Source organism: Molossus molossus, unplaced genomic scaffold, assembly GCF_014108415.1.
Source record: "Molossus molossus isolate mMolMol1 unplaced genomic scaffold, mMolMol1.p scaffold_m16_p_5, whole genome shotgun sequence".
In the NCBI taxonomy this organism is placed as follows: Eukaryota; Metazoa; Chordata; class Mammalia; order Chiroptera; family Molossidae; genus Molossus; species Molossus molossus.
Window position 1 is genome coordinate 45,115,885 of NW_023425388.1, and position 25,613 is coordinate 45,141,497.

The 25,613-nt window shown below is 42.5% G+C and overlaps 1 protein-coding gene across 1 annotated transcript in view; it reads left to right on the plus strand.

The window, feature by feature from the left end:
• The window catches only part of USP13 (ubiquitin specific peptidase 13), a 107,159-nt gene that overhangs the window by 73,639 nt on the left and 7,907 nt on the right, over positions 1–25,613 (plus strand). The window contains exons 12-19 of the mRNA XM_036243704.1: positions 807–960; positions 3,107–3,281; positions 6,257–6,345; positions 11,410–11,532; positions 12,853–12,879; positions 14,016–14,159; positions 17,639–17,805; positions 19,360–19,513. Coding sequence (XP_036099597.1) covers positions 807–960; positions 3,107–3,281; positions 6,257–6,345; positions 11,410–11,532; positions 12,853–12,879; positions 14,016–14,159; positions 17,639–17,805; positions 19,360–19,513 — 1,033 coding nt within the window. The remainder of the gene's footprint in view (positions 1–806; positions 961–3,106; positions 3,282–6,256; positions 6,346–11,409; positions 11,533–12,852; positions 12,880–14,015; positions 14,160–17,638; positions 17,806–19,359; positions 19,514–25,613) is intronic.

A 25,613-nucleotide genomic window follows, 5' to 3' on the forward strand; every position in this document is an offset into this window, starting at 1 on the left:
GCTTTTCTTCTAACTCCATCTAGGTCAGTCCCTCTCCCATGACTTCTGTTTTTATTTAAAAAATTTTTTTTTCTTTATTGATTTTAGAGAGAGAGGAAGTGAGAGAGGGAGAGAGAGAGAAACATCAATGAGAGAGAACATCGATTGGCCGCCTCCTGCATGCCCCCCACTGAGGATCGGCCCAGAACCTGGGCATGTGCCCTGACCAGGAATCGAACCGGTGACCTCTTGGTACGTGGGTTGACGCTCAACCACTGAACCCCACCGGCTGGGCCCTCTCCCATAACTTTTAATGGCTACATAATACTAATTCACAGGATGAATCATACTTTATTAGGCCAATCCCCCATTTGGGGACTTTAGATAAATACTGGTGTTTTGCTTTCATTTATTTCTTTTCTTTTTTTTTTTTATCCTCATGTGAAGACACCCTTGCATTCATCTTCAGATAGAGCAGGAGGGAGAGAGGGGGGAAGAGAGAGAAACATCGATGTGAGAGAGACACATTGAGTGGCTGCCACCCACACAATCCCAACCAGGGCCAGGGACAAACTGCAACCAAGGGACATGCCCTTAGTGGGAACCGAACCCGGGACTCTCTGGTCTGTGGGCCGACACTCTACCACTGAGACAAACTGGCCAGGGCTGGTGTTTTGCTTTTAAAGTACTCTGGTGAAATGGCATGACCAGAGGGGTCGTTTCATAACACCAGGTATTTACATCAGAGTTATAGTTGATTTGATGCTAATTTTTATTTATGGCTTAATATTCATACATTCACTAACCTGATATAATCTAACCTTCAGCGGAACCGCATTGGCTCAGAAAATCCAAGTGATGTTTTTCGGTTTTTGGTGGAAGAACGTATTCAGTGCTGTCAGAGCCGAAAAGTCCGCTACACAGAGAGGGTGGATTACCTGATGCAGTTACCTGTGGCCATGGAGGCAGCAACCAACAAAGGTAATGATTCCAAGGTGGGACATGAGCAGCGGGCTTCTTCCTGTGTGAAGGCCCTGGGGGCAGAGGTCAGTCGTATGCGTTAGTCACTGCACAGTTCTGCCAGGAGAAGACCCAGCCCAGATGGTGTCTGGTTTGCAGGTCTCTTTCCATCTTTCCCTCAGTCCTCATGTGACTTTCTTTTGAAGAGAATCAAATGCATTACAGATTTTTGTGGAGGGTTATGGATGGAACTTATTTCAGTGCCTGTAAATTTGACCAACTGTTTGGCTTGGTGTCCGCTTAATTCTGGGGAAAATATTTGTAATTATACATGTGGAAAATTCTTTCACAGTTGTATCACTCATAAGTTGTGCTATGAAGTCTGAGGGGAATGATCAGAACTGTACTTTTGATGTGAGACGTTCAAGCAGAGGTCTCTTGACGTAATCCAGCTTTGGCATCTGAGTTTTCCAATGTCTCTGGTAGATGATGAGGTGTTGCAGGCTCGAGGCCCCTTAGAGGGGCCTCTGGACTTTGGAAGCAGGAAGAAGGCAGAGATATTGCAGCCAGGTCGGGGTCTGAGAGGAAGGTTCCTTCAGGCTGTCTAATCTGGTTCTTCCCAGGCAGAATAGATACAGGAAATTACTTAGAATTAACATTTTAGAAGCCAAAAGAGGCAAAATATCTGCTAGGTTGCTTCTCTCCTATGAATGGATCGTTTCGGTAAAGTTCAAGAACTTCCTGGATTCCCTTCTCCCTCTATTTTTTTTGGTGGGGGTGGTCACTTTATTGCGATAATTGGGAAGTGATGATTCTGGTGATTTCAAGGTAAAATGATTTCCATTTCTATAAGCTCCTGCAGCTTTTTACCAGTTTTAACATTTTTATCCTTTATAAGGGTAGAAAGGAGGGTGAGGGTGTGTGGTTTGTTTTCTCTTGCCGACCTCGGGGATACTGACTGGCAGTGTTCTACCCAGTCCTGTGATCCTGTCTGACTGGCTGTTTACCATTTATGAGTGGTTAACTGTTTTGTTCAGAAAGAAGATTGATGACTTAGTTTCTGGATGTTGATTGCTAGGAACACCAGCATCCTAGATCTAAGTACATTGTGAAGTGATGGACTGGGAGGTGAATTTTAAAAGCACAGTCAGGTGTGTTTAAGAAAACACCTAACTACCTAAGTGTGCCTAAAAACTGAATCAGGAGTGATTAAAAAAAATGTTTTATTGATTTTTAGAGAGAGAGGAAGGGAGAAAGGAATAGAAACATCGATGTGAGAGAGAAACATCGATCAGCTGCCTCCTGCATGCCCCCCTCTGGGGATCAAGCCTGAAACCTGGGCATGTGCCCTGACTGGGAATTGAACTGGGACCACTCAGTCTGTGGGGTGATGTTCAATCCACTGAGCCACACCGGCCAGGCTTTTTTTTTTTTTTTTTTGGCAATACAACAGGAATTCCCAGTAAGGCCCATTCAAAATCTATATAAAATTTTGACTTGCAGGTGGTTTCCAAGAGCAGGTCGGCTGACTCTTGGGAAGCTCACAGTGCACTCACTTCCTTTCTCCTTGGTGTTTAATCACCTGAGCAGGGACAGTGTAGAAGGGCCTTCTGGGCTGGTGCTCTGATGGCTGAGGTGGTGAGTAACCTGAGCGATGTCAGTATTCCAGGTTGTGTGCTGAGGATAACTGCAGTTCTTCAGTTCCTTCTGCTCCTTGGCCTGTACCCCCATGACCTGAAATCACTGAGAAGGACCTGGGAAGAGACAAACCCTTGGGGTTCTTTCAGTGTGAAGTTGTCTAAGGGTGGCATTTGGGTAAGGCAGCTTTGATCTCTGGACATATGGGGGACCAGGTTTGTATGTTACTCACATCACACGCAGGGTCTGAACCTCTTATCTGGGCCCGAGTTCACAGTTCCCTCCCATCAGTCTCAAAGGGGAACAGGCAAAAAAAATATGAATGGATCGATGCAGCCTGTCAGTGCTACTCTAAAGACACCCCAAGGGCAGCCTTTCTGCTTGCTTTTCTGGATCTGTGAAGAGCAGCAAGTAAGCAACCCTGCCCCAGCCAGAAGCTATCAGGGAAGGTTGTCCAGAGGGGGTGTTTTCCATTTCAAGAAGATAAGAACGATTGCAAAGATAATCGTTTGCTTGCTCCTTTACTCAGATGAACTGATCGCCTATGAATTAACAAGAAGGGAAGCAGAAGCAAACAGAAGACCCCTTCCTGAGTTGGTTCGTGCCAAGATACCATTTAGTGCCTGCCTTCAGGCCTTTTCTGAACCAGAAAATGTGGATGATTTCTGGAGCAGCGCCCTACAGGCAAAGTCTGCGGGTGTGAAGTAAGTGTGCATATGTGTACACGCACGTGTGCTTGTGCATGTGCTTATTTGCTGGTGGTGGGGTAAGGAGGAGGCCTTGAGAGTGGGAACTCGGGTTGGGGAGAGGTGGTAGGGTATTGTATGAGTCTGTGTACGCTTGCTCATGTGTGGTGAGATAGGATTATGATTCACATAACCTTAGTTGTTACACAGCTCACTTGTGTGAGATCTGTCCAATAAAGCAAGCTTACACTCTATAGTATATGCTAGGGAGGGAATGTCTTTTTTTTTTTTTTTTTTAAGCAAGGTTGTGGTTTATCTTCTATTAAGATTTAGTTTTGTTTTGCCAAGAGTGTGTAGCCAAGAACAGTGTTGGTCTGCAGAATGCAAACTTTAGGTGAATCTCTAGTGTTGAATCTCCTGGTCTGTAACTTTGGCCAAGTGACCTTACCTCCTTAAACCGGTTTCCTTATCTGTAAACTGGGGATAAAAATAGTATTTTCCTCACTGGGTAGGTGAGGGCTCAGGCGAGATAAGCCACGTTAAGTGCTTTGCACAATGCCCCGTGCAGAGTAAATATATGCTGTAATCATTGCTACAGTTATTTTTATCTTTCCTTATTATTTTTGCCTTAGAGTATATAATTTGAGAGTCGTTGAATAACTATCATATTTTTACCATTTTTAATAGAAAGGATTGAATTGTGTGTTTTTTTGTTGTTGTTGTTGCCAGGTTTTTAATATAATAGACGATCTTAATTTTGGGGAGAGGGACAGCTTATATTTTCTTAATAAGGTTTTCATAGTATTTTCTTAATTATAATAAATGAACAATTGATAATAGTTTGTCAATAGACAAAACAATTGTGAGGTCAGGCACTATTCTAAGCATTTTATATGTCTTAACTCATTGAATGTCCATATATACATTGAACCATCGCTACATGTGTCATTCAACTTGAGGCTTGTAGAGGTTATGAAGATGAAGAAAAGATATTTACCCAACAGGGCAAATATAATGTGGACACCATCTAACTGCTTTCTGGTTCTTAGATTGGTAGTTATCCATAGAATGTTAAATTATGTTCCCTTCCCCCCACCCTGCCCCAGCTTTGAGTTCCCTCCACTGCCCCCAACCCATGGTTGTACTTACCAGCTGATGCTTCACCTAGACACTGACCACAGAGCAACCACAAGAGTCTAGGGCTCTTCAACCACATTTTGAAAATCATTGATTTACTGATGACTTTTGGTTGATTTCACTGTTATATATTTTCCAGATTTTAAGCTAGTGTGGTAAGAGGAACAGGTCAGAGAAGTTACATTTTTACATTAGTTGAACATACCAGGTGGAGTTTGTTGGTTTTTGGTGGAATTGAGGACTTGGCTGTAATTAAGTAAGAATGGTGTTTATAACTGCTTCTCAGAAGATAGGAACACTTAAATAGATAATATGTAATTTCTGGAGATTGAGCCAGGGTCATAATAGATTGGTTCCTTCGGATGGTTAAGCTCCTGTTTTCTTGAAGAGCTTCCTTGTGTTATTGCCTGTTTCCTTCCACCTTAACTGTGATGCAGAGTTGGTTAAGCAACTTGCCTGGGGCACAATACAGGTTGGTGACAGACTGAGTTCGTGTCCAAGGCTTCATGGAGTCTAGCTCTTTCATGGCAAAATGATCATGTTAATTCCTTAGGTATAAATAGTGCATTCTAGAGCTCCAAACGGTTTCACAGAATTTTATGAACATTGCACAGCCCTAGCAGGTAGATATTATTAATAAACCCATTTTGTAGATGTGAAAATGGAACCTCAGGGAGAGTCAGTGATTTGCCCAGATTTGGAGTGAAGTGAATAGAATATCCAAGACCCATCACAATTCATGTCTTGTAACTTTTTGGATAGTGCTGTCCCTGTACTGTGACTTCCCTTCTGCACTAGGGGGCAGCAGTGATTTGCATTTGTTTTCTGAATTCTGGTAGGATGCATTCCAAGAAGGTACTGACTTAGATTTGGAAAGTGGTGTTTAAAGGGAGGCTGTTCTAAAATTTTTTATTTTAGAAGGTATCTATAGTACCTGTCTACAGTTACTTTTATTTTTTATGTATACCCATCACATTCACATTGACAATGAAATAGAAATGATTGTTATAACTTAAATGATAATTACTGAGAGAATGAGCTGGAACCAGGGCATGAATTAGGTGTACAAATTGAATAGTTTGTGCATAAAATTGTCTAACTCAAGTCCAGGCAATTCAGCCCTTCCTAGCCATAATATATATATACTTCTAGGATCTGTGTGACCATGGATTTCAGTGCAGTAGTATTTTAATGGGGGCCCTGGCATTTCTAGGATTGCTTGGTGAACTTTTTTAAAACCCCACATACAAACACATAATGCAAAAGTAAAGAGGTTAAAAAGTACAAATTGGTAGTCACAGAACAGTCACAGGGATGTAAAGTATAGCCTAAGGGATATGTCAATAATATTGTAATAGCTATGTATGGTGCCAGGTGGGTACTAGAAATATTGGGGGGACCACTTTGTAAAACATATGATCATCTAACCACTATGCTGTACACCTGAAACTACTACAAAATAATAATGTATTAAAGCAAAACACACACACATTATGTATGCATGTTCTCACATACCTACAAATATATATACTAAATCCCATCAAGTGTTTTAGAGAAAACTTATGTATGGTCGAAAAGCACTTTTCAGAAATATAAAATGCCCCAGCAAATTAAAAGTAATAATTTGGCAATGGGTCCAAAATTATTTTCAAAGGACAGCATTCTCCTATGTTGATAAAAGGGCCAGGAGGAATGAGCCGGAGTGAGTGAGTGTGTGTCTGCTGATGTCTGTTTGCTGTTCCTCCGTTCGGTCCCTGGAACTGCAGGTAGGCCTCAGACCAAGGTGATGCTTCATGAACTGTGCTCACAATTCTTGCTGCCTTGTTTCATTGATATAATCCCCTTGTGTTTCCCAGAACATCTCGCTTTGCCTCATTCCCTGAATACTTGGTAGTGCAGATAAAGAAGTTCACTTTTGGTCTTGACTGGGTTCCCAAAAAATTTGGTAGGTATCTTTTGCATGCTTTTGCTTAAAACATTAAATTAGCCATTTAAAAACCGTGGCATGTGAAAGAGCCATGAGTGGTTGGCTGCCGGAAAGTTCCATTTCATTCTTTTTCTGTTATTTCCACCTCTTTTGAATCAGAGTATATGATAAACACTGATGATAAAATTATCACATGCTAAGCCACCCCTCTAATAATGGGGTCTGGAGTGAGTGGGTTCTAGGAGTGAAAAAAAGACCCCCACATTATCAAATAGACAATGCTTCCCAAACCTTACGGTGTGTACAGATTACCTGGGACTCTTGATAAAGTGCAGATGCTGATTCAGCAAGCCTGAGGTGGAACTTGGGATTCTTTTTTTTTTTTTTAAATCATTGAATAGTTTGTATTTTTACTTTTATTTATTTATTAATTTTCATTGCATTTACGGGGGTGATATTGGTTAGTATAATTATACAGGTTTCAGGTGTATAATTCTATATTATATCATCTCTGTGATGTATTGTGTGTTCAGCACCCCAAGTCAGGTCTCCTTCTATCACCATTTATCTCCCCTTTACCCTCTTCTGCCCCCCCCCCCCCTTTTCCCTCTGCTAATCACCATACTATTGTCTGTGTCCATGGGTTTTTTTTCGTTTTTTTGTTTAATCCCTTTACTTGTTTCACCCCACTTCCATTCCCCTCCCCTCTGACAGCTGTCAGTCTGTTCCTGGTATCTAGGAGCCTGTTTTTATTTTGTTTGCTAGTTTATTTTGTTCCTTAGATTCCACATATGAGTGAAATCATATGGTACTTGTCTTTCTCTGACCGGCTTATTTCACTTAGCATAATACTCTTCAGGTTCATTCATGCTGTCGAAAAAGGTAAGATTTTTTTTTAATGGCCAAGTAGTGTTCCACTGTGTAAATGTACCATGGCTTTTTTATCCACTCATCTACTGATGGACACTTGTTCTGCTTCCAAATCTTGGCTATTGTAAATCATGCTGCAGTGAACGTGGGGGTGCATATATTCTTTCTAATTAGTGTTTTGGGTTTCTTCAAATATATTCCCAGAAGTGGAATTGCTGGGTCATAAGGCAGTTCCATTTTTAATTTTTTGAGGTAACTCCATACTGTTTTCCACAGTGGCTGAACCAATCTGCATTGTCACCAAGAGTGCATGAGGGTTCCCTTTCTTCACATCCTCACCAACACCTGTTGTTTGTTGATTTATTGATGTTAGCCATTCTGACAGGTGATATTTCATTGTGGTTTTAATTTGTATTTTTCTGATGATTAGTGACATTAAGCATCTTTTCATATGTCGATTGGCCATCTGTATGTCCTCTTTGGAGAAGTGTCTTTTCAGGTCCTTTGACCATTTTTTAATTAGATTGTTTGTTTTTTTGGTGTTGAGTTGTATAAGTTCTTTATAAATTTTGACTATTAACCCTTTATCAGGGGTTAATAAGTATCATTGGCAAATATGTTCTTTCATTCAGTTGTCATTCAGTTGTCTTTTCATTTTGTTGATGATTTTCGTTGCTGTGCAAAAACATTTTTGTTTGAGGTAGGCCCATTTGATCATTTTTTCTTTTGTTTCTCTTGCCCAAGGAGATATATTAGAAAAAATTTTGCTACAAAGAAATGTCTGAGATCTTATTGGCTATGTTTTGTCCAATTTGTTGGCATATAGCTGTTCATAATATTTTCTTAAAACCCTTTGTATTTCAGTGGAGTCAGTTGTTACTTTTCTTCTTTTATTTCTGATTTTATTTATTTGGTCCCTCTTTCTTTATTTCTTGATGAGTCTGGTTAAAGATTTGTCAATCTTGTTTATCTTTTCAAAGGACCAGCTCTTAGTATCGTTGATCTTTTGTTTTGTGTTTTTTTTTTTAAGATTCTATTAGGTCTATTTCTGCTTTGATCATTATTATTTCCTTTCATCTACTCACTTTGGGCTTCACTTGTTGTTTTTCTAGTTTCTTTAAGTGTAAAGTTAGATTGTTCATTTGAGATTTTTCTTGTTTCTTCAAATAGGCCTGTAATGCTATGGATTTCCCTCTTAGGATTGCTTTCACTGTCTCCTATAGATTTTAGATTGTTGTGTTCTCATTTTCATTTGTTTTAAGATATCTTTTGATTTGTCCCCTGATCTTATTGTTAACCCACTTATTGTTTAGTAACATGTTACTTAGCTTCCATGTCATTGTGTGTTTTTCAGTTTTTCTCTTGTGATTGATTTCTAGTTCATACCATGTGGTCAGAGAAGATACTGGATATGAATCCAATGTTCTTAAATTTCTTGAAACTTGTTTTGTGTCCTACCATGTGGTCTATCCTGGAAAATGCTCCATGTACACTTGAAAAGAATATATATTCTGATGCTTTGGGGTGAAATGCTCTGAAGATATCAATTAAATCCATCTGAAATAGTGTGTCATTCAAGGCTGCTGTTGCTTTGCTGATTTTCTATCTAGAAGATCTATCCATTAATGTCAGTGGGGTGTTAAAATCCCCTACTATGGCTTTATTACTGTCACTCTCTCCCTTTATGTCCATCAAGATTTGGATTACATATTTAGGTGCTCCTATGTTGGGTATATAAATGTTTACAAGAATTATGTCCTCTTGTTGGATTGCTGTCTTTCTTTATCATTATGTGGTGTCCTTTTTTATCTCTTACTATAGCCTTTGGTTTAAAGTCTATTTTGTCAGATATAAGTATTACTGCCCCAGCTTTTTTTTTTTTTTCAGAGAGAGAGAAAGGAAGAGGGAGAGAGAAACATCAGAGAGAGAAACATCAATGAGAGAGAAACATCAGTTGGCTGCCTCCTGCACAATCCCTACATGTGCCCTGACCTGGAATCAAACCAGTGACCTTTCAGTGCATGGGAAGGTGCTCAATAAACCGAGCCACCCCATATATGGGTCTTGTTTTCTCATCCACTCAGCTACCCTATGTCTTTTGATTGGAACATTTAAACCACTTACATTTAAAGTGATTATTGATAGGTACACACTTATTGCCATTTTATTCTTTTAACTGTGTTCCTTTTGTGCTTTTTTTCCTTCTTTTAAAAGAAGAGTCTTTCACATGGGATTCTTTATTTCTAACAAGCTCCCAGGCAATGATGATTCTGCTGGTCCAAAGGCCACACTTGGAGGTGCAAGGCTAGTTTTTGAAAATACTCTTTTCTCTTAGCATCTCTCCTGTGCTTCTGAAGCAAGCTAAGATATCCTCTTAAATCATACAAATCTTATTAATAATAAAATGAGTATAGTCAGTTGCATTAAACAGGGATGTGTTTTTGGCTTAATTGAACTTTCTTTTTGCTAATTCTAAAGGCCCTTGACCATTGTTAGAGGTTAATTTTCCAGACAGTGCATAAGAACTTTTTTTTCTACCATCATAATCTAATACCAATGATGTTATTAGGCTATCCTCAGTGGTATAGAAGGATGTCTAGTTTTACCCTCTGTGGTCTTTCAAGCAAGTAACTCAGACTGTTTGCCAGTCTTTTAAAGCTTTTATGTTTTTGAGCACTTAAAAAAAACAACTACTCAGGCTTTAATTAAGCACTCATCTGCTCATTTGAAGGGGATGGGTAAAACGAAAGGAAAAGTGGTTGGAGTGATTTCCCAGAACCCTACAGCCCTAACAGTTTATACAGCACTTGTTTGACATTATGCCAGGCTGTGACTGATTTTCTGGCAGGTCTTGACTCTTCCTGGTGGAATGATTTTGTGGGCCGGGGGCAGGGCAGAGGGCAGGATGCTCACCACTTAGCTTTTCCCCCGTGGACCTGAGAAGTACCTAGGAAAAAACCAGCTTCTTCTAAAGGCTTTGAACTGCTTTGGAAATAGTTTTCTTACTTTTCTTTGTCCTTGGAATTCCTATAAAGGAACAAAAATTCAGATGAGATTTCATAGACTTGCTGAATTTAAAGGCATCCCAAAGCTTTCTTTTAATGAACCTGAATTTTTCTGTTGAGGAACAATTGTATTGATTTTGTAGGTCAGACATTATGTTTATTATTGCTGTCCTCTGAGATTAAATTTTTTTTTTTTAACTAAGCTTTTTCTTTAGGTTATTGTTTTAAAGTAGGATTGTTACACCTGGCATCGTAATTGGTTTTAGGGATACTAGTTTTAGGTTCTGTTTGCTAGCCTAAGACATATACCCTACACCAACCTTTGAACCCATTTATTATTATATATGAATATATACAACTAAATCGCAACAAGATATTAGACTGATAAATTTTGTATGTAAGTCGACATAAGAACAACTGAGCTGAGAAGTTAAAAAAAAAATGTGCCCCAAGACTTGAGATTCAACTAAGTTCTTTAAAACTTCATACTTTGTTTATTACCTTAGTTAAATCACATTACTCATCATGAGCTGAGAAGAGGCACACACTAGGGGTTACAAATTCAAATGCCTGGTGCAGGCAGGGTGATGACGTCAATTAAGGAAATGGGCTGGTCTAAGAGGCACGTAGCTAGCTATCTTGGTCTTTCTTGGCTGTTCCACTTTGGATAAAGACACGGATTAGAAAACATTTTTCTACTATAAGAATCAGAATTGCACAAATATGATGCTAAGGGTCGTGGGGGCAATAGGGTACGATGAGGTCTATGACAGACAGACTGTCACAGAGGGTATCCATATGAGAATGTGCTGCAGCTTTGTTTTCCAAAATAAGCTGGAAATCTGGGTTTCTAAATTAAAATCTTCTGATTTAAAAATTGGAATCTGTTGCTAACATTTTTAAAACATCACATAGAAAGTGCATGGGCTACAAATGGTCTGTGGGCCGCCAGTTTGCGACCTGTGGCTTACCCCATGTGCTCTTGATCAGTGTGAAATCCCGCCACCCTCTGTACTTTCCCCTGGGTCTCCATCAAAATCCAGTCAGCCTTAACGAGTCTACTGGTCCAGTGATTACTCCAGGAAACTGAAAAGCCCCCCTTAGCGCTCTGCCTAGACACATGCATGTAGAGTCAGCGGTGCTGATTTTAGGAGCTGACTGTGGGATTGCAGAGAATTCAGTGAATGTGATCTCTGTCATTTTGCAGATGTTTCTATTGATATGCCAGACCTACTTGATATCAACCATCTCCGAGCCAGGGGGTTACAGCCAGGAGAAGAGGAACTTCCAGACATCAGCCCCCCCATTGTCATTCCTGATGACTCAAAAGGTATCATCTTCCAGGAGGACCTCTACTTCTCCCCAGCCCCCTCCTCTGCTGGAATAGTCCTCCCACCGCCCTGGTGTCCCTTGGCTGCCTCCTCTGTTGTAACACACCACAGACACAGAAGTGAGGCCTGGCTGCAACCGTGAACTTTTAGTAGGCATGGGAAGAGGCACAGACCCATCACGAGTACTCGAAAGGGACCTGTGGAAATCACTGGCAACAGAGGCCATCCAATCTCCAGAAAGTTTTTAGGTTATGTTGCCTCTGGCTTTGTCTTCTTCCTCTTTCCACTTCCCCAGATGGACCTGTAGTGGAAAAAGAAAGTGTATTCAGTAGGCTCCTAGTCTAGGGAAGCTGTGTCATTCTGGGGAGTACCTTTGGACAACCAAAAGGGGAAATTGAACAGTGTGTGTTGGTTTAAAAATCTTGCCCCGGCTTCATCACTGCTTCAGAGCAAGGGAGTGGTTTCTCTTTCGCTCTGTGAATGCTGAATTGGTGATTGTGCGCAATGCTTAACTTTTGAAGGGAAAAGGACATGCAAAAAATAGTTGCCTCACCTTGTGGTACCAGGGACAGTGCTGAAAAGTCATGGTCTAATATTAGCTCATTTATTCTGATTAAATCAGTTTCACTCTGACTTTGCTCACTTGTTTATGGTTCACCTACCTAAAGAGTTAATTGACTGAAATACCTCTGTGACAGAGCACTCTGGGCCCCTCTACCAACGGTCTTTCAGCAGTTGAGCAGGGAATATTATTGACGACCTAGTTTGAGTGCACAGGAGGGAAAGGTGAATCCAAGAATAGCAGCACAGGACTCCTGACAGGCATCTTTGTTCCATAGATCTCTAACGCTAAGTCAAATGTTAACGCACAGAGTACAGAGAGCCCCGCTCATGGAGCATTCTGGGCTATGGGTACAGGTGATTCTTTAAAGGAATTCAAGGAAGAAGAGATCAGTCTGAGTATCACAGAAGGACAACATGAGCATGGCTCCTGCTTTCTCTGAGGTTCACAATAGAATCCTTGGCTTGTCATCATGCAGTTTTTAGAAATACAGGGAGAGAACTGATTTAGTTCAGTAGGATGATCATCAGAGCATCATGTTTTATCTGCTCTAAATGCCGGAAACCTGGTATTTTCCCTCCTTACTGTAATGACTTTATGTGGGGCAGGTTGGGGTGGTCTGTATGATGGGTTGACACCAGTGTGGGGACCTGAGGGGTGATGGAGTTAGGGAGTGCCCTGCACGGATTCTTTTTCTTTCTCTAAAACACTTTGCCATAGTTTGATCTTATTTTATTCCCTCTTCCTTAATTTCCAGATCGCCTGATGAACCAACTGATAGACCGTATGTATCTTTGAAATTTTTCCTAGTGTCCTACAATTGTTAGCGTCTGACACATTTATCTGTGGGGGTTCAGTAAAGGAGTGTTTTTCTGTACGTGGGTGTATGCAGCTTTTCCTCAGTGGAATGATTCTCTGTCTGCAAGTTGAGGTAGCAAACCAGTGACATGGTGAGTCAGTGGCCCTGGAGCTCAGGACAGTGACCATTAGCGTGAGAGCCCACCAGCCCTGGTTTGGAAGTTGGGCTCTTCCATTTATGACTGTGTGACCTTGAATACTTTACTTAACCTCTCTGAGCCCTGGTTTCCTCAGGCATGAGTGGGGGCTGACGATGCCATTTCTTTCCTCTCTGGCCACGTGAGGACCCCTCTTGTTGCAGTGATAGCACAGTGGCCAGTCATTTTTTTACACTCCTGACGCTGGACACACATCTGGCAGGATATGGTAGTATTAATTAATGCTCTCAAGGTTATTTGTTTCACTGGATTGTGTGTTAATTTTGTAGCCTTTTATTTCCTTTAGTCCTGTGGGAGCTGATACTCTTGGTTGTCTAAAAAGATCATTAAAAAATACTCTATTTATAGTGACTAGATATTAATTAGGAGAAAGTGGGAGCGTTTAACACTAAATACTCTGAACATTTTTGTCTACAGAGCCTTTCTGGAGACGAACTCTTGTTCACTTCTGGGCTCTCCGTTTCCCAGAGTTGATTACTTCCTTTGATTGCGATGTACCTAAGGGCCTGCTATAACTTCCTGTGAGATTTAAGGAACAGGCCTTTTGACCTGTAGATAATGCTTTTCTCTTCCAATTCCAGTCATAGGTGAGGCTGCTGTAGAGGTCTTCAGTGTGATCTGGGAGGCTGAAATGGTTCTGGGAATACACTAAATCACCCACATGAAATTAGAGAATTCTTTTTCAGTGCTTGCATTGTGCAGGTGATTATCATGGTTCCTACTGCGGGCAAAGGTTTAGGTCAGTTCAACTCAAATAGCTTAATGTTTGGATGGCTTAAAACAAAACAAAGTAGACCTAGCAAAACAGCACTTTCTTTGGATAGCATGTGGATAAAGGGGTGAGGAGAAGCTAAGACCGGAGGGAGTTTACCTTTTACACCAGGATGTCCTATGCGCCCTGTAGCATCGGACGTCGATGAGTCGTCAGTGATGCAGCTGGCCGAGATGGGTTTCCCTCTGGAAGCGTGTCGGAAGGCGGTGTACTTCACTGGAAACATGGGAGCCGAGGTGGCCTTCAACTGGATCATTGTTCACATGGAAGAGCCAGGTGGGTGGTCAGAAAATGGAATGGCTTTGTAGTCTGATGCAGTCCTCGGTGTTGTTAACGAAGCTTGGTTCTTCCATGTCCTCTGGATCTGTCCCAAAAATGACTTTTTAGCTCACAGTCTGCTGCAGTGTGTGGGGGTGGATGGGTGGGCAGAAGGGACTACCTTTGCCTGTGGAGCAAAGTCACAGTGTTTGTCTTTCCTTTTTTTTTTTTTTTTGGTAATTAAAGCTTGGTTCAGATATAATTCAGCCTTTATTTTATTTTATTTTAATTTTTTTATCCTCACCCGAGGATATTTTTCCATTTTTTGCACAGATAGAGTGGGAGGGAGAGAGAGGAAGGGAGAGAGAGAGAAACATCGATGTGAAGGGACACATCGAGTGGCCGCCACCCGCACGACCGACCAGGCCCGGGGACAAACTGCAACCGAAGTACGCGCCCTTAGCGGGAACCAAACCCGGGTCTCTCCGGACCGCAGGCCGACGCTCCAACCGCTGAGCCAAACTGGCCAGGGCCAGATATAATTCAGCCTTTAAAGTGGCAAGAAGACCCCTGGAAAGATGTGGGAAATACTTCTAGCTAGGAGAGGATGCGGACTTGAAATGGAAACACGTGTGTGAAGACACGGGGTCTGTCTAGGTAGCTTTTAGTTTTCTCTACTTTATTAAGATAATTCACCCATTGAAAGTGTACATTTCAGCCCTGGCCGGTTTGGCTCAGCGGTTAGAGCGTCAGCCTGCGGTCCAGAGACACCCTGGTTCGGTTCCCGCTAAGGGCATGTACCTCGGTTGCAGTTTGTCCCCGGCCCTGGTTGGTCATGCAGGTGGCAGCCACTTGATGTGTCCCGTTCTTTCTTTTTTTTTAACTTTTAAAATTTTTTTATCCTCACTCAAGGATATTTTTCCATTTTTTGTTCAGATAGAGTGTGGGAGGGAGAGAGAGAGAGAAACATCGATGTGAAGGGACACATCGAGTGGCTGCCACCCGCACGACCAACCAGGGCCGGGGACAAACTGCAACCGAGGTACATGCCCTTAGCGGGAACCGAACCCGGGTCTCTCCGGACCGCAGGCCGACGCTCTTAACCGCTGAGCCAAACTGGCCAGGGCTCGATGTGTCCCTTTCACGTCGATGTTTCTCTCTCTCTCTCTCTCTCTCTCCCTCTTTCTCCCTCCCACTCTATATGAACAAAAAATGGAAAAATGTCCTCAGGTGAGGATAAAAAAAAAAAAAATTACTACTGAAAGTGTACATTTCAGTGGTTTTTGGTAAACTTACAGAGCTGTACAACTATCACCACTGTCTAACGACTGTCCCCTGAAAAGAAATCCTGTACACATCAGCAGCCACCTTCCATGCCCGCGCTCCGAGCCCTGGCAGCCACCATTCTGCTTTCCGGCCCGACGGGCGTGCCTGCTTCGGACATTTCACACAAATGGAGCCATACAACGTGGGATCTTCGTGTCTGGTTGCTCCCACATAGCAAAATGCTTCCAAGGTTCATCTGTGTCGTAGCATATGCCAGTACTTCATTCCTTCCTACAAATGAATAATATTTTGCTGTATGGACAAACTGCATTTTATGTATCCTCTTGTCAGTTGATGGCCACTCAGGTTGTTTCCACGTTTTGGCTATTATGAATAATGTAGCTGTATTTCGTGTGCACATTTTTGTGTGGACGTGTTTTCATTTCTCTTGCGGGGAGTTGCTGTGTCATACGCAACTCTGTGCTTACCTGTTGGGGAACTGCCAAATTGTTTCCAGCAGTGGCTGGACCATTCTACCAGCAATGTTGGGGGGTTTCAGTTTCTCCGTATCCTCACCAACCTTGTCATTATTGTTTTCATTATAGCCATTCCAGTGGATGCAGAGTGGTGTCGCATTGTGGTTTTGATTTGCACTTCCCTCATGATTAAGATGTAGAGCATCTTTTCATATTGTTGGTCATTTATATATCTTTGGAGAAATGTCTGTTCAAATCCTTTGCCCATTTTTAATGAAGTTATTTGTCTTAAAAAATTGTTTTTTTCTTGCCCTGGCCGATTTGGCTCAGCAGTTAGAGCGTCGACCTGTGGACTGAAGAGTCCCGGGTTCGGTTCCCGCTAAGGGCATGTACCTTGGTTGCAGTTTGTCCCTGGCCCCGGTTGGGTCCTGTGGGTGGCAACCACTCAGTGTGTCTCTCTCATGTAGATGTTTTTCTCTCTCTCTTCCCCCTTCTCTCCCTCCAGCTCTATCTGAAGATAAATGCAAAAATGTCCTCTGGTGAGGATAAAAAAAGAATTTTTTGTTCTTTATTGATTTTAGAGAGAGAGGAAGGGAGAGGGAGAGAGAGATAGAAACATCGATGAGAGACGGGGCAGGGGGATGGGGAGGAGGGTGTCAATGGGGTATAAAAGGAGAAACATCTGTAACAAAAATAAAATTTAAAAAAAAGAAAGAAACATCGATGAGAGAGAACATCGATTAGCCACCTCCTGCATGTCCCCCACTGGGGATTTGGCCCACAACCTGGACATGTGCTCTGACCTCCTGGTGCATGGGTCGACGCTCAACCACTGAGCCACACCGGCTGGGCAAGGTTATTTGTCTTTTTATTGTTGAGTTCAGAGTCCTTTTTGTATGCTGTATACAAGTACCTTAGATATATGATTTGGAAATATTTTCTCCCATTCTGTGAGTTGTCTTCTCACTTTCTTGATGGCATCTTTAGAAACAAAAGTTTTAATTTTGATGAAGTGGAATTTATCCCTTTCTTTTTCTTTTGTCACTTGTACTTTTGGTGTTGTATCTAAGAAACCATTGCCTACCCCAAGGTCACAAAGATTTACTCATATGTTTTCTTATTAGAGTTTTATAGTTTTAGCTCTTACATTTAGGTCGATGGTCTATTGTGAGTTAACTTCTATTTATGGTGTGAGGGAGAGGTTTGCGTTCAGTCTTCTCCGTGCGAATCTAAAATGGTCTGAGCAGCTTTGGTTGAGGAGATTGCCCTCTCCCCATGCAGTGGTCTTGGCAGCCTTGTTGTTTTTTTTTTTTAATCCTCACCCGAGGATATTTTTCCATTTTTTGTACAGATAGAGTGGGAGGGAGAGAGAGAGAAACATCGACGTGAAGGAACACATCAAGTGGCTGCCACCCGCACGACCAACCAGGGCTGGGGACAAACTGCAACCGAGGTACGTGCCCTTAGTGGGAACCGAACCCGGGTCTCTCCGGACCGCAGGCCGACGCTCTAACCGCTGAGCCAAACTGGCCAGGGCTCTTGGCAGCCTTGTTGAAAATCATTTGACCGTGGATATATACAGGGGCTTATTATTTTACTCAATTCTATTTGATTGATCTATATGTTTATCTTTATGCCAGTACTGACTGTCTTGATTATTGTAACTCTGTAGGTGTTGTTCCTTCTTGGTTTTAAAATGTTGTTTATTTTAAGACCCAAGAAAGAAAAAGGTCTGAGTGTGATTATCTTCCCCAGATTTTGCGGAACCGTTGACCATACCTGGTTATGGAGGAGCAGCTTCCGCTGGAGCCTCTGTTTTTGGTGCTACTGGGTTGGATAACCAGCCCCCAGAGGAGATTGTGTCTATCATTACCTCCATGGGATTCCATCGAAATCAGGCTATTCAGGCGCTACGAGCAACGGTAAGAACGAGAGACTGTTGGATACCCTTCTCTTACTAAAGTGGTTTGTATGTCATCAGTGGCGTCTGAGACTTTCCAGTGTCCTTTGATCACTCTGGGTCATGGTAGTCTCACTCTGTTCCCTCCCATGGACCACAGAGATTTATTTGCATGCAGTATTTATAAAGCTCAAATAAATGAGTGAGGGAATCATACAGAGAGTTTAAAATTAGGGAGATAAGAAAAAAAAATAGGGAGATCATACAGCTGAGGCAAGATGACCCAACTGAAAGACACTCCATATCGTCTTAATGTTCATTAAAAGAGGCCCAGGGATCTGACCTGGAGTTCGCTGTGGCCTTGGAGCAGAGAGGGTCGTGAGCTTCTGTGTTCAGTAAGGCAGTTCTTTAGGAAAATCATGCTTTTCTGATACCAAGACCAAGTCCTCACAGAGAAGACTGGAATTATCTGCTTCTGTTTCTGCAGAGAGAGAGGTTTCTTCCGGTGTTCACGCACTTCCCAATACTGTCAGGAGAGAGCACCGTGAAGCTAGAGAATAGATAGACGTCTTCCTTTTACAGTGCAGATCTCTGTTCAGTGTTGAGGGAAAGTCCCTATTTTTGTTTTGTTTTTTAAATCTATCCTTCCTTGCCACACTGTTTTGAGTGGTTGTCTGCTGCTGATTCCTTCTCGCCTGTCCTGATTGGCTGCCTGCTGGGGTGCATTGCTCAGGTCCCCACAGTTCTCGACTGAAGTATCTCAACTAGCATTTGTTTCACTCGGGGTACCTGCTTATGTCTTACTTATTTTACTTGCTTGACTCTTTCATTGGAGATTCCGACTATGTCTAAATAAACTCTTTACCCCTCCAGTGATACAACAAACAGGGAGAGAGGAACATGTTTTTCTGGTCAATTGGTTTGAACTGCATGGAGGTCAGTTTAAAACAATTCAGCTTTAGCGGGAACTGAACCCAAGTCTCTGGTCCGCGGGCCAACGCTCTTACCGCTGAGTCAAACTGGCCTGGAAAACAATTCAACTTTAAATAACCAGTGTTGTCATCATTAGTCAAGGCATTAATTTTGTCTCTGCTGCAGTTCAGCCATTGGGCCAACATTTGGGGAGAGGAGGCATTAATATACTACTACATTGGCACCCTTCTTCCTGGCATGGTTACCTGCAGAAAATACAGTTGGTAGCGAATGTAGTATGTGCAATTATTGTGGCCTTAGGAAGGGCTGCACCCAAACAAATGCCCTACTTTCTGGCATTCTGCACCCCGTCATTATCAGCATCAGTCTACAGAAATGCTGAGCAAAGACCGATATGGGCTTTGGAATGCTGACCTGCTGCTCAGGACTGTCTGCCAGTGACTCTGGTTCCGTACCTCGGCTGGGAGACTTGCAGAATGCCAAGTGCATTTTATATGCAGAGTCAGGGCTTCTTACTCAGAAGACACATAGGACGAATGAATTCAGGCCTCCTGCCCTAGCTGCTTGACATCCTGGTTCAAACAGTCAGGATGTAAGGGGGCCTGAGGACAGCATACATTATAAAAATGTTTTATTTCATTAGAATAGTAACCTGGAAAGAGCCCTGGATTGGATCTTTAGCCACCCTGAGTTTGAAGAGGACAGTGACTTTGTGATCGAGATGGAGAATAATGCCAATGCAAACATTATTTCTGAGGCCAAGCCTGAAGGACCTAGAGTCAAGGATGGATCTGGAAGTAAGTTCTTTGCCTGAGGGATGTCTGAGCAATTGTGACTGTACATTCAGCTCATGCCTTTCCCCCCACTACTCATTAACACTTTTGCCATCATTCAGAAGTGAGCACAGATCCCATCTCATGAATGGTGCATTTTGCCACTTTGCATGGCCAGTGATCTGATAAAGTCTTAGGCAGACTCAGAATATGTTGCCTAGTATTGTGTGTGCTTAAGTTTAATGCCAGCTTCCACTTTGTCCTGTGAGATAAATTGTTTTCATGTACCATGGAAGTGTTTTGTCTAAAAAAGAACATTTCTTTTCTTTTTTCTTTTTGTTACTCCTCACCTGAGGATGTTTTCTCCATTGATTTTTTAGGGGGAGTAGAAGGGAAGGAGGAGGGGAGAGAGGAAGAAGGGGGAGAGAGAGAGTGAAACATTGATGTGAGAGAGACATACCAATTTGTTGCCTCCTGAGCGTGCCCCAAACAGGGCCGGGAATCAACCCTGAGATCCTTCAGTGCATGGGCTGATGCTCTAACTACTGAGCAGAACCCGCCATGGTGAGAACATTTATTTTTATGTGGTATTTTTGAACAGTTGGAAAGCAGTCTTACACCCTTGACCTTGTCCTTGCTGATAATTTTCTGAAGGGCTGTCACGATGGCAGGAAGAGGTGCCATAAGCCAAGTCCTACCTTTTAAGAGAACACTTACGTATGTCACTGCGTGCCAGGCACCGTTCTAAACACTTGGCATGTATACAGTCATTTAATCCCCAACATGCTCATTTTACAGGGGAGAATACAGAGGCACAGAAAGATTAGGTGCCATGCCTGAGGTCACCCAGCTCTTAAGAGATGGAGCCAAGATTCAAACCCAGAATCCATGTTCTTTTTCATGTGATACTCTGCTTCTTGGACTGTCGTTGTCCACAGAATAACGTTCAGGCTCTCTAGCCTGGTAATCATCACCTCCTTGTCAGCCCACCTTGTCTCCCATGTCATTTGTTCTGCCCGCCCCACCCCACCCACGTTCAGATGCCTGGGACTGCAGCCACAGCACCGGCCCACTCTGCTGCCATTGGCCCTCTTCTTGCTGCCTCCAGGCCTTTGCTCAGGTTAATCCTGAACCCCTCTCCTGTCCCTTCGCTGCACACGGAAATCCTTGCTGTGGTCCAAAGCTTGACCACACTGCCCTGGCCGGTTTGTCTCAGTGGTTAGAGCGTCGGCCTGAGGTCCGGAGAGACCCGGGTTCGGTTCCCAATAAGGACATGTACCTTGGTTGCAGTTTGTCTCCAGCCCTGGTAGGGTCGTGTGGGTGGCAACCACTCGATGTGTCCCTTTCACGTCGATGTTTCTCTCTGTCTCTCTCTTCCTCCCACTCTATCTGAACAAAATATTGAAAAATGTCCTCGGGTGAGGATAAAAAACAAACAAACAGACAAAGCTTGGCCACAGATTCCATTTCTCTGGATGGATTTCCCGGTCCTTGTCAGTCAGTTTATCCTTACCTCATGCTCGTAATAATTATACCAACATTAACAGCGCTTCCATCTGTGCCACCCTCGTCCTCACAACAGTCCTACAAGGCAGAGTTTTCAGATGAAGAAACTGAGGGAAAGAAGGTTAATTTCCCAGGTCACGTAGCCGGTGATGAGTAGAACCCGGGCAGCCTGCCTTCAGAGCCTGCGCCCGGAGCCGCTGTGTCTGTGCCTCTGTGGTTAGAGGTAGCAGGTTCATCCTGCAGTAAAGTTATTTATCAATATCTGTGCCTGCTCTTGGACTGGAAGCTGTGGAGGACAGAGGCCATTTTACTTTTTATAAAGCTCATAGTGTCTGGTACCAAGTAGGGAAGAACTGGATTTAATTTAATTTACACTAGCATTGCTCCTACTGCCGTGTAGCTCTAGCTCTGCTTATTAACGGTCTCACCAGACCTAACATGTACGTATTGATCCAGCTCAAGAGAGAAAGGGTGGGAGGGAAACTTTCTTCTTAGTTTATATAAAATGGGAATTTCTTCACTAGAACTTTTTTATCCCGTCTAGGTAAGGAAAGGATGAAGTAGAGTTTTCCCAACTTCCATATTTCATGTAAAAGATATCGTTTCACTTTCTTAGAAATTAGTGGTTCCCTAAAGTGTTACAATCTGTAACAGACAAGTTAGCAACTCCGAGCAGGACGCATTAGGTGTTGCATGTCCGTCCGTTCACTGCTTCCTTGACTCTGAAATGGACTTCGGTGAGTCCTCACAGAGGGAACAAACCACCAGGTGGGGCCATTGTAAAGCTGCCAAGATATTTGGCTGCAGGTGGAGGGAGAGTTTGATCACGGTTTTCTGCCTCTGATGGAGCCTGGAGGGACCCCAACCAGCCTCTCAAAGATGGTTGCTAATGATCTGAACAGTCCCATCCTCTCTTTGGGCCTGCTGAACTCAGAGTGATCTGCAGACATTCCTGGCACTGCTGGTTTTTGAGTTGTGCCTTTGAATAGGATGTCAAGCACCCTTTAGTCTAAAGGCACTATGGGCCAACCTCTGTGGCCTGACGCCTCATTGCCGCCAAGTTTAGTGCACCTGTGGGTGGGGTGGGGAAAGAGTCAGTGATGTACTGTGAGAAGTCACGTACTGGGTGTGCAGAATCTAAGAGCAGTAGTAGGTGAACATTTTAATTATGAAAAACTGACAAACATAAACTACCCTAACTCAACAAATGCATTTGACCTCTAAACACATCTTTATCTTTTCATTTATTATTTTTAAATTTTTGTATTAAATTTATTGGGGTGACATTGGCTAATATGATCATATATGTTTCAAATGTACATTTCTATGATACATGATCTGTATATTGCACTGTGTGCCCACCACCCATCTTCCATCACCATATATCTGGCCCCTCTTACCCTTCACTAACCTCCCACCCCCTTCCCGGATGTTTTTAAAGTAGCCTTTCTAGCACTGTGTCTGGCCCCCGGGAGGTGATCAACAAATAAACGATCGAATGAAGAATTAAGTGAATGCCCGGAGGTAGTGGTCACAGGGATCACTTTTCTTGCTTCCCCCACCTCGTGCCACGTGGAGGAATCCTGTCTGTCACACTGCACACGTCACCGGAAGGGAAGAGATGTTTCTTGTGCTTTGTTACAGTAGCACCTGAACTCATGTCCATCACTTCTCTCTTTTTTCTTTAAAAAATGTATCATTTGTATTGTTTTTTTTTTCTTATAATTAAAAGGATATCTAATAATTTTAGCAACTTGAAAAAATGCAGATATCTGAAAAGAGGAAAGTAAAAATGACTCAACAACCCTACAACCCAGTCATAACCACTGTTACCATTTTCTGTATATTCTTTAGACCTTCCTGTGCAAATACATAAAAATGAGTATAAATATGTACATTTATAAAAAATACAAATTCTATTCTATACATGTTATATTATAACCTGCTTTCCCCCTAACTGTGGGTGTCCATAAATGTAAGTCTAGATCATTGAACATATATTAATAGCATTTCATTGTATAGATTATATGTATCTAATTTATATACCTGATTTTAGGCCACCTAGTTATTATTTAAATAAAAGATGCAGAAAGAGTTTTAAATAACAGGGTTATTTGTATATTCTGAAGATGACGGCAGTGATTTTTTAAATTTTTCTTAAGGGATGAATTTTGTTCACAGAAGTATAGCAAATGCCTCTTTCAGTCCCTATCCAGGTAATAAACATTTGCTCACATTTAACTTTCTTCCCTCTCTTTCTTCTCTATTAAAAATAATGCTGTAGTGAACATCCTTGGGCCCTCATTTGATTATGTCCTTAGGGTATGTTTCTAGAGTGAAGTGTTTCAGCCAAAACCACAGTTTTTGAGGTTTTTAACGCGGATTATTAGCTTACCCCCCAGAAACGCACACTGGCGGCTCTCCTATTCCCCATCGGTCTGAGCACTCTTCATAATTTTTTATATTTTTATTGCCTACTTGTTTTTTTCTTATGTTAATCGCTTCTTCATTTCCTTTGGCCCATTTTCTCATTTTTATTAAGGTTTTCAGTTGTTTTTTATTGATTTGTATGAGAGTTTCGTGTATTATATGTTAGTTTGGGAATACCTGGCCCCTCTACAATAGTTGAGTTTTTCTGGCCAGAAACATGTTATGCTTCTCCTTAGATTCATGTTTCCCTTCTCCAGCCCCTGGGGTTTTCTTTATAAACATCCCATCAGAATTCCATGTTGTGTGTTACTTATGAATAGCACTTTGAACCCCATTATATTTTCTAAATTGTTAATTGTGAATTTTAAAAAGGTTCTGATCTTAAAATCGGCCATTCTACAGGGATTTGATTAGAATTACATTAAACTGATATGTTAACTTGGTGAGATGTATAGTCTGTGTAGGTAGGTTGTTTATGTTCCCAAGACACAGCTTTTTAATTTTTTGTTGGTTGGTGAATTGGTTGAGATATATATATATATTTTTATTCCTCACCTGAGGATACTTTTCTATTTATCATCAGGCAGAGTGGGAGGGAGAGAGAGACAGAGAGACAGAAAGAAACAGTGATGTGAGAGAGACACATCGACTGGCTGCCTCCCCCACACTCGACCAGGGCCGGGGATGAACCACAACCGAAGTACGTGCCCTTGACTGGAACTGAACCTACGACTCATCGGTCCGGGGGCCGAGGCTCTAACCTTTGAGCCAAACCAGCCAGGGCTGGTTGAGATATTTAACATGGGGCATATTGAAGACAATTTAAAGGTAAGGGTAACCGGTATTTAGGAGCAAAATGGAGAGGCAAAACAGACAGACAAAGAAACCAAATCCGACCAACAGCCTCAGTTTTCAGGGTTCTGTAGCAGGTGGCGGAGGGAAGAGCGACAGTGGCCTAAGCAGAAAGGGAAGGATTGCGACGTAGAAGCTGGAAGGTCCCAGATGACAGGACTCAGGTCTGCCCTTGACTCCGGGACTGAAACCCTTCTATGTGATTGTGCCTCTAGGCTCTGCTTCCTCGGGGTGGGTTCCGGTCTCAGACACTCTCCCCATGACCGCAGCGTGGCTGCCAGTGCGTCTACAGCTGTGTCTGCCCAGGGCCCCTCAGCAAAGGTCCTGAGACTCTGAGACTCACACAGGTGTCCGCCCCTCCCTGGTAACGTGCCCCATACCTGGAGCCTGGGGGTGGAGACGTTTCCTTCCTGGCTTGTGAGCTGGGAAGGGAAGGGTTGGCCCCTTCAAGCTCTGTTCAAGTGTGGGTCGTGGACCAGCAGGATCAGCATCACTTCTGACTGTTAGAAATTCAAATTCTTGGGCCCCATCGAGGCCAGCTGGATCCAGACCTCCGGGGGCCGCCCAGCCATCTGTGTTTCCGCAGGCCCCCCAAGGGTTCTAATTCCATTTAAATGAGAGAAATACACCTTAAAAGCAAGGTTAGGTTATTATTGCCTTAAAAAGGAGGAGAGTAGCTACTGGGACAAAACCACACCAGGTTAGCACTGAGAATAATGACAAACATGGTGTTTGAATAGGAAAAAAGTGATTCTTACAAGGACGGGGATGAAATAACGTGTTTGTATCAAGTTCTTTCTTTAGGGAATATGTTAATTAAAAATCACTGTTGCCACCTTTTTTGCATGAGGAAGTCATGCCATTACATGAAATTCTTTTATTTAAGTCTTACCTAATTTGCTTGAAAGGGTTAGTGATGTTAACACTGGGCGAGATAGTAGCTGGCCTTTGAGCGCGTGCAGCAAGGTCTTCAGCTGACGGCTCCCGCAAGCTAAGTGACTCCTAGTGTTGGGACCTGCCTGGAAATCAGGTCTGTCTGATTTTGAGTCTGTGCACTTTCTCCTTTACCCACTATTGTCATCTTATTTCAGATTTTCTGTATTGGAATGGAGGCAGGAGGCTATTTTACAGAAGGCTCTTTTTGTCATCATTTTAGGGCGAGTACCTAACTCTCTGTTGTGTTTTTAAAACTTAAAAAAAGTGGAAAATCGGGCTTTCAGTCTGACCTGTCTGGGCTTCTGCCATTTGCAAAACCATTTGTGTTTCTGTGTTGCACTTAATGAACGTATTATGTGTTTTGAAAAAGAACTGACTGCCAATGTCATCACAATGTGAT